Genomic DNA, 15,189 nt, shown 5'->3' with positions numbered 1-15,189 from the left:
TAGAATTATCAACATTAGAAATTTGATATAAATATATCATCTCTTTGTTTCTCTTCATAAGTGAGACAATGTAAATGTGTATATAACTGAAAATACTTTTTAAAAGAATCATTAAGGATGACTTGACTGTTTGTTGCTTGAAGAAGTGTGGTAACGCAGAAAGAACGGACTTTGGAATAAAATAAATCTAGGCCTCATTACTTTCTAGCTAAGTGCCTTAATTAAACTTGTTAACACCTTTGAACTGCTGTCTTCTCTTTGAAAATGGGGATACCTCACCTGCTACTGTGAGAATTAGAGCTAATGTAAGTTAAGTGCTTAACATATGCCTGAATCATCCATCGCAAGTACTCGAAACCCAAAACAAATGAAAGACAAAACTTGACTGAATTTCCCCCTTTCTTCCAGCCCTGATTCCATGCTTCATGTTTAAGTTCTACATCAGGATTTCTCAACCTTGGCATTATTGACATTTTGGGTTGGATAATCTGATGCTTAGCAGCATCCCTGGCTTTGTCTACTAGATATCAGTGGCGCTCCACTAATTGTGAAAATAAAAAATGTTTGCACACATTGCTAAATGTCCCCTGGGCTTCAAAAATGCCCCAAGTTCATGACCACTAATCTATATAGATGATTAAAATATACAAACGGCATTTAATAGGGCCAACCAAAACAAGTGATCTCATTTTTCCCAGACTACTGAAAGCCAGTGATGGGAAGGGGAGAGGTAAATATTCCATTTTATATAAGGAATCTGTTTATTTCATGAAGGATTATTATGAAGGGGTTTAAAGCCCATGTCTTTGACTACTAAAATAATGTATTTTGACCATTATCTTAGTGGTCAAAGATTTGGATTTTAAAATTTGACTGTCTCCATTTAAATATAGGTTGGACAAGTTAACCTCTCCAAGCTTCAGTTTCTTCATCTGGGTTATTATGACTGTTACATGGATTAAATGCATAATACAGGTAAAGTACTAAGCCCGGTGTCAGATATGTTGCAAGCACTCAATAAATGTTGGCTGTTCTTATTATAATCTAGGTCCTCTTTCCAATCCTGGGCTTTCAGGTCCCTCTTATTATGCCTTATCTCAGATTCCTCACTCTATACATATACTTATTTCTACTCCAAAGTCATCCTAACCCTTCTTTATTGAGGCACCTAACCCTGAGGGTATAAGAAAACTGCCTGAGCTGGCAAGAGAAGACTTTGGTAATAAATTCTGAGAAATCTTCCCTTACCATGTCTGACTACCACTGACACATGATGTTTTTTGTACACTGGAATCAGGAAGAATACTATTTATGCAGAAAAAAGTGAGTAAAATTAATTACACTGAAGAACGAAAAGTACTAACTTGTGTTCCATTAGGGCACAACTATTGGTATAATTCATACATTAGTACATTGTAAAAAATAATAATCATAATAATAATGTTCCCAAATTGAATGAAATCAATTTGCAAATTTTTCTTTAAATTCAGGGTTTTCTTTCTTTCTTTTCTTTCTTTCTCTCTCTCTCTTTTTCTTTTTATTAAGACAGTATCCCACTCTGTTCCAGGCTGGAGTATAGTGGTGTGATTATGACTCATTGCAGCCTCAACCTCCTCAGCTCAAGTGATCCTCCTCCTCCGCATCCCAAAGTGCTGAAATTACAAGTATGAGCCACCATGCCCAAACCCAGAGTATTTTTTTTTTAATTAAAAGTAGAAATTTCCAAAAGGATTTACTAAATAATTTACAATTTATAAATGACCATCTATGATAATTATAAGCTACATACATGAAGTTATCAAGTAACTTTTTAAAAATCAAAGATTAGGCATGAATCAGAAGTCCTGGAAAAGAAAAATGACCAAAACCTACAAAATGGAGTCTCAGAAAAAAAGTCAGTGCTATGTGAAAAAATGATGCCTTTCTATGCAGAAGTGAATAACAGTTTTTACTACAGCTCACCTGTAGTTTCTGAGTCAAAGAATCCCTCTGTTCTTGTAGTTCTCTGGCATTATCAATTTCTTGTTTTAACCTTTCTATTTCCTAGAAAAGACAGAGCAATGTCTTAACATTCAAACTATATCAAGGCAAGGGAAGGTCTTGTTTTCCCCTGAAATTATTGTTCTAGTTCTTAGAAAAAGATGATTTTAAAAACATTCCTTCATATTGACTTTTAGAGGGATGAATTCATCTTTATATGTACGCTGTCTAGAACAATAATCTTAAGCAACAGCAACAAGTCTAACCTGGTGCTTCTGGTACAGCAATGCTTAGAAATAACAATCTGAACATTTTAATGTTGCTTCAAGCTTTGTGGATATAATTCTTTCCTAAGATATTAAAGTTTTGACTGGAACCCAGAGAAACCAACAGCTTTTAAAATCCATTTAACCCCTAATGATTTTCTGTTGACTGTATAAATGCAACTCTCATCTGGAAGGCAATAGGTGGTATCTTGGTCTGACTGCCTCACCACAGTTCATAATAACAGAAATAAGGATAGAGAAAATATGAGCAAGCTTAATACCACTCAAGAAAAATTTCATCCTAAAAAAAAGGTCACAACCTGACTTTATTCCATAAAATACTTTTAAATTTGACATGGAATCTAATACTTTGTACAAACATGTTAGCTAGATTACAGACGAGTAAAAAGCAGCAAATACCTCTTCCTTCACTTTCAGTGTCTCTTCCAGTTCTTGTATTGTCTGATTTAATTCTGTCTTATGAGTATGTACTGCATTTGCTTGGCTACTAACACATTCAAGTTCAGTCACCTAAAATTAAATGAGAACACAGATTAACTTAAATTTCAACTTTAAAGAGTTTCTTGCTAAATATATAGCCCCAAATAAGTGAATAGTATATTCTGAATAAATATATAAAAATTAATTTTGAGAAATATTAAGGCACTCAAGGTAGAGTGAATAGATTCTTCAAAGATATAAAACTAGGAAAAGGGAAAAATAATCATTTACATGGCTTAGTCATAGAAAGGTTAGGATAACTTAAATTAAGTGATTAATGACAGTAGAGAATCCCTATAATGAAAGTCTTCTTTAAAAATTTCTTCCAAAAACATATTCAAGATCAGATATGACCATCTGTCCTTCATCTGTAGCCTTCAAATTCAATATGGGTTCTGAAAACTGGCCTTGCAGAAGTGAGAATTTTTTCAAATACATTTCCAACATGTAAGAGAATCTGGAAGAGAAAATAGGCTTAAAATACAACTTAAATCATTAGATACTGGAATGACTTTGCATCAATAGTGTCTCTTACGGGTAAGATAAAATTTTGTTAGTCAATCAGAATTTACTGAGGGCCCAAAGAGTAATATAACTTTTAATGAGCACTTGGTATTTTTTGAGAGAACAGAGAGGGGCACTGTCCTTCAAGTTATACCATCTAAAACTAGAATCAGCAATAGACAGAAGTCAATATAAATACACACACACACACACACATGCACACACACACCCTATCACAGTTCTTTACATATATCATGTGCTCATAAAATTTTGGTTTACTAGAAGATAGTAAATTCTAGACTATTAAAGAAACAGAGTAAATCCCTCTCCCTGGCATTTTCCAAATATCAAATTACCCTCTACATTCTGTGATTCTCTCTCTTATATAATTTTCTTCCTTTCTTCTCAAGTACTAATAGCCTCGTTACAAACCCTTATCATCCAGACCTGAACAAAACCAACAGCCTCCCAGTGGACTTAATTATAACCTTTTTTTTGTCTATTCTGCAAATTGCTAAGATTCATCTTTCATTCCTGTGATTCCACCATTCAAAGACTTTCAGCAGCTCATCTTTTTTACGGTATCAGATCTAAACCCTCAGATCCTCTGTATATTGGCCTCAACCTTCTCAACCATCCACACTGCCCAAGATACTCAGTGAGTACTTCCAACTAAAAGCAGGCAAATCTCCTAGTCCTAAGAACAAGTGATATTCATTCCCAACTTGTTGATTTAACTAGAATGTCCTCTCTTGCCTCTGAAAACCATTTGGACCTAACCAAACCCTTAACTCTTAGCTCAGCATGTACTTTCTCCAGAAAGCCATTCCTATCTGCTCAAGTCTTCAAGGCTCTCCTCTGGTTCACAAAACCAAGCATCTGTTCAAAAATCTTGGGAATTATTTCACTTATTGTTTAACATATTTGTTTTGTCTCATTATATAATAAATTCCTTAAGGGGAGTTCCAATTCTGATAATGATGAAATAGTTTTTATTGGAGTAACTTTCCTTTAGATAACAATTGCAAATTGTGGGCAAAATGTAAAAGTCAACTGTTTGAAGGACCTGGTGAGTAACCAAACTGGGCAAAAGACTGCAAGAAAGCAGTCACTTTGGGTGATTTCCACATCTTTTTGCCTGAAGGTACTCTGCAGTCTGGCTGCATTGCTTGACTGAACAAGCAGAAATCCATAGTCTTATTTCTCTGAGAAGCCTGAGAATTTTAGGACTCTGCAGAACACCTGGAACAACTAGGAGTAGGAAAAGAGCTGGAAGGCTGAAAGAACTAAACTGCGATGGTGCTCAACAGAGATGACAGTTTGAAGTTCTGCTAGTCCCTGCTAAATTAGAGGGCCTTGGTAAATACCTCAAGCTTTGCAGTGAAACCTTGGAAAGGGTTATGTCTTAGAGATAAAGATTTCCTAGGACAACGTGATTTACCCTAGGGTTACAGCAAAATTGAAATACATGAATTCTAACAAAGCATAAGTACACAACTCCACAAATTCAAGATAATCTCCAAATAACTTAACTGCCTGTTGAAACAAAAACTCAACATTATTCAAAAATAACAAAATCTGTGGTCTCTACAACATCTCATTTGCAATGTCCAATACAAAATTAAAAATGACTAGTCATTTTTCTGAAAAAACAGTAAAATGTAACTTATAAGCAAGACAAAATTTATCTAAATAAAAGTGCAGATAATTTGTTGGCGGTACACTTGGAGTACAAAAACTGCTCAAGGAGGTTATTCAGGCTGAAGGGAAACAATACCTGATAGAAATTCAGATCTACAGGAAAGAAGCACAATGGAAACTGAAAATATGTGAGTAAATAAATATATTATGTTTCTTAAGTTCTTTAATATTCAATTGACTATTTAAACAGAAAATTTCTTAAGGGCAGAGATTACACAATAAGGAGACATGATAGCTCCTTAATATTTTCTGGCTATGACAATTGTCATAAATTTTTTTTATTATGGTAAAAAACATATATCATAAAATTTATCATCTTAGTCATTTTAAGTGTATAGTTCAATAGTGTTAAGTATTTATATTCACATTGCTGTGAAACAGATCTCCAGAACTTTTTTAACTTGCAAAACTGTAAGTCTATACCCATTAAACAACTCTCCTTTCCCCCACCTCTCTTAAGTTAATTTTTATACACAGGATAGACTAACATTTACTCAAGTTTCTAACATTTCCACTCTGTCTCAACTCCATTTCCTTTTCTTTCTTTTTTTTTTTTTTTTTTTCTGAGATAAGGCCTTGCTCTGTTACCCAAGCTGGAGTACGCAGTGGCGTGATCTCAGCTCACTTTAGCCTCTGCCTCCTGGGCTCAAGTGATGTTCCCACCTCAGCCTCCTAAGTAGCTGGAACTATAGGGACATGCCATCACACCCAGCTAATTTTTGTATTTTTAGTGGAGATGGGGTTTCACCATGTTGCCCAGGCTGGTCTTGAACTCCTGGGCTCAAGCAATCCATCCTCCTTAGCCTCCCAAAGTGCTGAGATTATAGGCGTGAGCCAATGTGCCCAGCTTGAAATTTTTTTTTAAAGGAGAAATTAAAGGCATCTGTTGGGTGAAGCACTTCTATGCCTTGAATTTAAAAAAAAAACTTCTTTTTTTTGTGTGTGTTTTAGAGACAGAGTCTTGCTCTGTCACCCAAGCTAGAGTGCAGTAGAGCCATCATAATTCACTGCAGCCTCCAATTCCTGGGCTCAAGCAATCCTTCCCACTCAGCATTCCAAGTAGCTAGGACTACAGGCGTGTGTCCCCATGCTTGGTTAATTAAAAAAAAAAAAAAAAAAAAAAAGATTTTCTTTTTTTTTTTTTTTTTTTTAATGGAGATGGGGTCTTGCCATGTTGCCTGGGCTAATCTCAAACTCTTGGCCTGAGAGCATTAAAACACTTTACAAGTAATTATCTGGGCTTCTGATATTAATGGTATTGAAATTTCTGGTTTTCTTTTTCTGCACCAAATCTCTAATATTACCAAAGTTAACAATTTTCTACTTGTATTTTTCAAATTGTTCCTTCTTTAAAAAGAAAATAATAAAAGCAGCTCATTGACTCACTGCAACTCATTGAGACAGTGCAATTACATGGTACTTAAGTGTCTCAACAAATTTTCATAGGAATTGTACAGAATACATACTTTTGACTCAGTGCAACTACATGCCAATTAAGTATTCAATTAATCTTCACAGGAATTGTACAGAGTACTTATTATTCCTATTTTACAGATAAGAATACTGAGCTGGAAGAAGGAAATAACTTATCAAAGATCATACAGATAATAACCGGCAGAACTGGAATTCGCACTCTGGAATACTCTGGTCTTGTAAACCAGAAATGGAGAATCCCCTCCCCAGGACAACTCAGGAAAAAAGCATTCCCGCTTCACCGTCAACACCCAAAGCTGAAATTCTAATTAAACTACTCCCTGAATTTTTTCTCAGCACACACTTTAACTACCATGTCAGTACTAATCAACTAGCACTAATACATTAGTGCTTTTATGTACTTTGTGCATTACTGCTAGTCCCCATTGATAATATGGGGAATCAACATGGTTTGTTGACTTCAAAAGGTGTATATTCTTCATTCTCATTAAACTATGGAAAATATTTTTCTTAATCAAACAAACGCATATCATACAACCCATATCTATGTTCTGACATCCTAGAACTAGAAGATATCCCTGTGCTGAATCTACATGCAAATTTCTTCTGATCAAGAAAACCTGTTAGCCCTAAATCCCTATAGACATCAGCCCTGAAATTACCCGCTTGTGCAGACGTTCTGCTTCCTCTTGATAGGCAGCAAGTTGCTGTTTCCATTGTTTCACATTGGCAGTGGACTCCAGCAGGGCTGCAGTGAGTTTGGCATTATTTCCTTTGAGGGTAGCCAGTTCAGCCTCCCAATGTTTGCTGATTGCTGAACTAAAATAAAACAAAAAGAAAATTCTATCCATTACACCAACTACTGTTACCTTGAAGGGACAGCAAGACTCAGTTCTATTGTAGGGTTTATAGTCTAAGAATGTTTTCTTTTCTTTTTTTTTTTTTTTGAGATGGAGTCTCGCTCTGTCGCCCAGGCTGGAGTGTAGTGGCGCAATCTTGGCTCACTGCAACCTCCGCCTCCTGGGTTCAAGCGATTCTCCTGCCTCAGCCTCCTGAGTAGCTGGGACTACAGGCACACACCACCATACCCAGTTAATTTTTTTGTATTTTTTTTAGTACAGACGGGGTTTCGCCATGTTGGCCAGGCTGGTCTTGAACTCCTGACCTCAGGTGATCCACCTGCCTCAGCCTCCCAAAGTACTGGGATTACAGGCGTGAGCCACTGTGACCAGCCCTAAGAATGTTTTCAAAGACAACCCCAAAATACTAAAAAACACAAATACTTTACCAAAATATTCCTAGTAAAGAAAACCTGGCAAGTGAAGAAATATAAAAAGTACTCAAGTACCAGGCTTAACGTGGAATGTTTCCAACCTTCATTATGACAGATACAGTTATCTACAGAAGAGTTTCCACCCATTCTCTTTTAAGGAATAAACATTATAGCCTGAAAAACATCTATTAAAAAAACCTAACAGTGTATTACATTTTTTACATGTGTCAAACCCTAAAGTACAATGTTATTCCTTAATGAAAACATATGAGGATGCTTAAATATCATAAGGTTTGGGATATGTAATGTAGTATTTCTTTTGAAATTGTTTTTGATTTATTTCATCTTATTCAGGACCTTAAAATGTCAAAAATACAAACATTTGCTACAATAAACTGATTTCATAGGAAAGGCTATGCCTACAAACTGGTTCTAAAGACTTGACTTCTGATATAATTCCAGTGTCATAAATAGAAGAAGACTAAAGCAATCACCGTTTTTCCTCATTTAATATTCTACTTGTTAAGTTACTACAGTTAAGTACCTCAACTAAAACAATTTTCTACTACAAGACAGTTCTTTTAGTTGGAAAGACTCCTCTTGAAAATTCCTTTCTTAACTTTCCAATGAAGAATTGCCTCATTAGAAAGAAAAAGGTTGTTTCTCTTTCTCATTATTGAAGTTTATTTCTATTAGTTAAATTCTACTAACCTCATCCCATTAACTAACTAGTGAGGCTTATAGCTTTCTTCAATCACCATTTTTTGGGGGTTTGATAAATCATTTGTATTCTAGGGTAAATTTGATGGATTGATATTTTATAGTAATTTTAGTATATATTTTATTTAAAAAGCATAGTTTTCATCACCAAGATTTCTAAAGTTTATCACCAGAAATATGACATATTAGCATCATGAACCTCCTGATATGATGTACAGAGAATGACACAAGATTGTGTCTGTAGTATTCTTGCAATAAATGCGTAACTTCAGTCAAATAATGAGAAAATATCATATAAACCCAAACTGAGGGACAATCTGTAAAATAACTGAAACTCTTCAAACATGTGAAGAAAATGAAGGAAACAGGAAATAACAGTTAAATGCAAGGTGGGATCTTAGGTAGGTTCCTAGAACAGAAAGGGAACATTGGTGAAAACTGAGGGTTAGTTAGTAGTATTGTATCAATGCTACTGCCCTGGATTTGATCATTGTATTATGGTTACACAAGATGTTAACATTAAGGGAAGCTGTGTGAAGTGTATACGGGCACTCTGTACAGTTTTTGTGATTTTTCTATAAGTCTAAAATTAGTTTAAAATGAAAAGTTAAAAATATTCCTAAAGTTTACTAAGTGAGAAAATATCATCAAAACATGAAAGGATAGAATCAAGCAACAAGCTAAGCTATTCATTTAACAATCCATTTCTATCCTGAAAAAGAAAGCTCTTTTCTTATTCTTCCTTTGTGAAATGATTTTTCAGATTCATGTCTTCTGAAAAAAGCATGCATGGATTCACCTGCTCTAACTGAATTATAGATTTTTCTTTAAACCACCTACCAGTTTTTCCCCTATAGAGATGCGTTTTATTTAAATGGAAACTTCAATCTGACGATTGACATCTTAGTGAACTAATTTAAACACTTGTTACATGTCAATAGCAAACACCTTTAAAAATTAACCAGAAGAAAAAACGATTATTTACTCCTAAAATCCATTTGTCAAAATCACACAATTATAAAGTAAAATAGATTACCACATATTTATAGCAGGAGAAATAATTTTAAAATGAGGGTGTTTTTCTATTATATTTATGTGGGTTTTATTTTATAGTCACTAGCCAGTAAAATCCATCAAGCATTTTATAACTGCTTACATCACAAGTATTCAGTAATTATCTGTGTAACCTCGGACCCAACACTCAAGCACTTTGGTTCTCAGTTCTTTATATGTCAAATAAATAGATCAGTCAAGATCTGTATTATCCAAATATTAGCATGTGGCTATTTAAATGTAATACTTCAAAATTAAAGTAAAAAATTCAGCTTTGAATTTGCGACACATTTCATGCATTCAACAGCCACACATGACTGGTGGCTACCACCCTGGACAGCAAAGATAACAGAACATTTCATCATGACAAAAAGTTCTACTGAACAGTACTGTTCAAGAGGATCCTGACATTCTGCCTTTTCTTTCTTTCTTTCTTTGAGATGAAGTTTCGCTCTTGTTGCCCAGGCTGGAGCGCAATGGCACAATCTCAGCTCATGCAACCTCCGCCTTCCAGGTTCAAGCGATTCTCCTGCCTCAGCCTCCCAAGTAGCTGGGAGATGCCCACCACCATGCCCAGCTATTTTTTTTTTTTTTAATACTTTTAGTAGAGATAGGGTTTCACCATGTTGGCCAGGCTGGTCGCTAACTCCTGACCTCAGGTGATCCACCCGCCTCGGCCTTCCAAAGTGCTGGGATTACAGGCGTGAGCCATCGTGCCCGGTCCTGATTGCCTCTTCTATTCTGTGCGTGAGGCTGAACTGTGTCCCTCCAAAACTCATATATTGAAGTTCTAACTCCCAGGATCTCACAGTATGACTGTATTTGGAGATAGAGTCTTTAAAGAGGTAATTAAGGTTTAATGTGGTCATTAGGGTGGGCCATAATCCAGTATAAATGGTGTCCTTACAAGAGGAGGGGATTAGGACACAGACACACGAACATAAAAAGAGACGACAGCCATCTACAAGACGAGGACAGAGGCCTCGGAAGAAATGACCCTGCAGACGCCTTGATCTCAGACTTCTAGCCTCCAGAACTATGAGGAAATAGATTTCTATAGTTTAAGCCATGCAGTCTACAGCACTTTTTAGGACAACTCAAGCAAACTAATAAACATAATTTTTTAAACCCACATTATGTAACCTATCAATTTGCCCCATCTTCCTGAATTGAAGTACATGGATTATATTTCCTGTTCTAATCAAGCTGGCTTTTCTGTGATGAGCTCTTCTTCTCAATCAGATTCTCATTTTTTTCTATGAATTTTTGTCCAATTTTTTCTATATTCAGAATCTATCAGGTTGCATTTTTTCCTTTCATTGATTCAAGTTTTCTCCAACAAGTATTTTCCAGTTATTACACCCATCCTTTCACTTACCAGCAAAACCTGGTGCTTGCCAATCTGTGCATGCTTAGTCAATGCACTAAATGAAAAGTAAAGGTATTCACTATGAAATAAGTGCAAGGCTAACCTCAGATCAAATCAATTAATGAGTAGTAAATTTTATAACACTAATTTTAATAAAACTTTCAACACTAATAAAAACCTCAAATATAAATATTTTAGCTCTCACATCAGGGATGGAATTTCACACTAGTTTTGGGTGGTAGAATCATATGGAGTTTCTTGACTCCCATTTTAAACTTATCAGGCATGCATATACGGTAACAGGGATTTCATCTACAAAACACTGTAGACCTGGAACACGGAGAATCTACAACAAACCTGTTTAAGAAAAGGTTGGTATTCCTGAACAAGTTGCCTTGTTTTGGTGTAATTTACAAGTTAATACCGATTGGCGGAAGTACTTTTTATATGAGTAGTCTAGGTAGTTATAACACCACATCAATTATTTTAAAATGCTTGACTGTTGAAATATATGTTTAAAGTAGGTTACTAGATTCTTCAAATTCATCCTAGCATTTTCCAGTATTTTCATATTTGGTTGGTATTTAGACCCAAGGAAGCTCAAGTTTAAGATACAACTCTGGTAAAATCTTGAAATATACTATACGTTAATGATAAAATCTAGGTAAGTGTAATCATTTTATTTTCTACCTGTATCAAGAAGATAACTTCACAATTTCATGTTTGGAGTGGTACTTATGAGCAAGATGGCTACCACAAGCATTTCTAAGGCTCTTGGGAGCCAGAGATACAAAAGGGAATTTGTACCGTCTTGCAGGCTCTTTACCACAGACTTCTATCAGGTTCTCAGGAGAAAGATTGGAGAGGCAGAGAGAGAGACTAGAGAAAGGATCCTGGATGAGGGGAGAGACTTCCATTTGGGAAATTCACAAAGTCTAGCCAAGACCCTTCTTCTCCACAGGACCAAAATCTTAAACCAATGGGAGAAGGATACCCCTAAATCCTGTCATTCTCCCACTTAACCTGGATTCAGGTGAAGACCTGTTATGGCTGGGGGCAAAGAGAATAAAACACTGTAACTCTGTGAGAGGAAAAGAAAATAGTCCTGGATTCAGAGGTCTCTAACCTGTGGGACAGAGGCAGGAAACTCCTACACAAGACTCTCAACTATCACAAGGCTGAATTTACCTGTTACTGGGAGAGGGACAGGATCACTGAGAAAGCCTCATTTCTGAGATCCTGGGACAAAGGGTCTACCCAAGACTGAGGCTGGACAAAAACAACAGAGAACCCCATTCTGTCGTCTATTATAGCAGCCTTCCATTGCAGGAAGGTCAAGACTGTAGAGACAGACCTTCTTTGAGATGTGCACACACACAAAAAAAGACCAAAAGATGAGTGTCGAGCAGTGAGTAGAACCCTCTAGCAATCCTAAGCACAAGGTAATGCTAGAGATGTTTAAAGGCTATAGCATACTCATAGTAACCATACCAACAACAAAATCAAAATCCCTTTCAACCCCCAAATGGACTAACTTTCATATTAACAGCCTAGCAGAAGAGTCATACCCATTTCTAGGAGGAAATAGTGTTCATCATTACTGTCCTCCACACAATGTTTAGCATTCAATGAAAAAAAAAATTACAAGATGTATCAAAAAGCAAGAAAAAAAAACACTCCTCACTGTCAAGAAAGAAAGCAATCAACAGAATCATACTCAGAGATTAATCTGATCTTGATCTTGAATAAATCAAGGAAGTAAGATAGCAATGTTAAAGGTGTTAGTGGAAAGAAGGACATCACGTTCACTCAGATTGTGAATTTTAGCAGAGCAATGAAAACTATGGGAAAGAACCCAACAGAAATGTTAGAAATACAGAACATAACAACAGAGGTGAAGAATGCCTTTGACAGGCTCAGTGAACTTGACACAGCTGCATAAAGTCGGTGAACATGGAAACAGACCAAGAGAAATCAGCCAAACTGAAACACAAAGAGAAAAAAGAAAAAGAGTTTCTAAGATATGAAGGGCCATGTAAACTGTCTAACAAATGTTTAACTAGAATCATAGAAGGAGAAGAGAGAAGGGCAGAGGAAATATCTGAAGACATAAAGGCTGAGTATTTTCAAAAAATAAAAGACAAGAAACCACAGATGCAAAAAGTACAAGAACATATTATACATAGAGGAACAAAAATAACAATTACAGTAGCTCCTTATTCATTGTTTCTCTTTCTGTGGTTCCAGTTACACATGGTCAACTATAGTCTGAAAATATTACAGTATGATAAAATATTTTGAGAGAGGGAGAGACCACATTCACATAACTTTTATTACAGTATATTCCTATAATTGTCCTATTTTATTATTAGTTCATGTTGTTAATCTCTTACTGTGCCTACTGTAGAAATTAAACTTTATCACGGGTATGTATCTACAGAAAAAAACACAAACATAAACCCTACATATAGGGTTCACTGCTATCCATGGTTTCAGGCATCCACTGGGAGTATGCAATATATCCCCTGTGGTTAAGGAGGGACTACTGCATAGTAATACTTCATCACAGATGATGCAATCCAGAAGACAGTGGAGTGACAGTGTTGAAAGAAAACAATCCTCATCCTAGAATTCTACACATAGGAAAAATATCTTTCAAAATGAAGGTGAAATAAAGAGTTTTTCAGGTAAACAAGAGCTCAGATAATTTATTACTAGAAGATGTGTCCTACAAGAAATATTAAAGAAAGTTCTTTAAGTGAGAGTATAATCCCAGAGAGAAATGTAGATCTACACAAAGAGATGAAAATTATTAAAATGAAGATAATTATAAAAGGTCCAAAGGTATGATAATTCGAAGGAGAAATAACAGTCTTTTAAACAAATGGTGCTAAAACAATTGGATAACCACATACAAACATAAATAAATCTCAACTCATATCTCAGTCTATACTCAAATTAAAAATATAAAACTTCTATAAAATATAAAACTATAAAACTTGAAAAAATTCTTTGTGACCTTGGGTTAGGCAAAAATTTCTTAGATATTATACAATACCAAAAACATGGTCCATTAAAAAAACTGATCACAGGAACTTCATAAACTTAAAAACTTCTCTTTGAACAACACTATTTAAAAATTGAAGAGGCCAAGGGGGTGGCTCATGCCTGTAATCCCAGCACTTTGGGAGGCCAACATGAGTGAATCACTTGAGGCCAGGAGTTTGAGAACAGAATGGCCAACATGGCAAAACCCGTCTCTACTAAAAATACAAAAATTAGCTGGATGTGGTGGTGGGCGCCTGTAATCCCAGCTACTCAGGAGGCTGAGGCATGAGAACTGCTTGAACCTAGGAGGCAGAGGTTGCAGTGAGCCAAGATCGTGCCACTGCACTCCAGCCTGGTTGATGAAGCAAGATTTTGTCTTGAGAAAAAAAAAAAAAAAAAAAGAAGAGCTCCTGGAATGCAAAGATGGTTCAACATACAAAAATCAATGTAATGACCAGGCATGGTGGCTCATGCCTATAATCCCAGCACTTTGGGAGGCCAAGGTGGGCAGATCACTTGAGGCCAGGAGTTTGAGACCAGCCTGGTCAACATGGCAAAACCCCATCTCTACTAAAAGTACAAAATTAGCCAGGCATGGTGGTGAATACCTGCAGTCCCAGCTACTCCAGAGGCTAAGACAGGAAAACCACTTGAACCGGGGAGGCAGAGGTTGTGGCTCACCACAACGGGGTGCTCCGTTGCACCCCAGCCTAGGCGACAGGGCAAGACGTCTCAAAAAAAAAAAAAAAAAGGAGAAAACCTTTGTGACATTGGATCTGCGATGATTTCTTGAATATGACACCAAAAAAGCACAGGCAACAAAAGAAAAAACAGGTAAGGTGGACTACATAAAAATGAAAAACTTCCATGTGCCAAAGGACACAATCAACAGAGTGAAAAGGCAATCCATGGAAAGCGAGAAAATATTTGCAAATCATCTATCTGATAAGGGATTAATATCTAGAATATATAAATAACTCCTATAACTCAACAATAACAATTTAAAAATGAGCAAAGAACTTGAATAGACATTTTCCCAAAGAAGAGAAACAAACAGGTGCTAAGCACTTGAAAAGATGTTTAACATCATTATCATCAAGGAAATGCAAATCAAAACCACAATGAGACACCACCTCACATCCACTAGGACGGCACTATCGAAAAACAAAATCAGTGTTGGGTTGGTGAGGAGGTGGAGAAAGTGGAACCCTAGTACGCTGTTGGTAGGAATGTAAAATGGTGTAGCTGCTGTGGAAAACAGTATGGCTATTCCTCAAAAATTTAGAATTATATGATCCAGCAATTCTACTTCTAGGTATATGCCCAAAAGCAGTGAAGCA

The 15,189-nt window shown here is 36.1% G+C and overlaps 1 protein-coding gene across 1 annotated transcript in view; it reads right to left on the bottom strand.

The window, feature by feature from the left end:
- The window catches only part of HOMER1 (homer scaffold protein 1), a 151,215-nt gene that overhangs the window by 32,429 nt on the left and 103,597 nt on the right, over positions 1-15,189 (bottom strand). Inside the window, exons 6-8 of the mRNA XM_004058645.5 lie at positions 7,049-7,205; positions 2,667-2,777; positions 1,963-2,043 (exon numbers count right to left, since the gene is read on the bottom strand). Of these exons, the coding sequence (XP_004058693.1) occupies positions 1,963-2,043; positions 2,667-2,777; positions 7,049-7,205 (349 nt within the window). The remainder of the gene's footprint in view (positions 1-1,962; positions 2,044-2,666; positions 2,778-7,048; positions 7,206-15,189) is intronic.

Source organism: Gorilla gorilla, chromosome 19, assembly GCF_029281585.2.
Source record: "Gorilla gorilla gorilla isolate KB3781 chromosome 19, NHGRI_mGorGor1-v2.1_pri, whole genome shotgun sequence".
NCBI lineage: Eukaryota > Metazoa > Chordata > Mammalia > Primates > Hominidae > Gorilla > Gorilla gorilla.
Note: the sequence above shows the minus strand (reverse complement) of the source record. Positions and strands in the feature narration are given on the sequence as shown.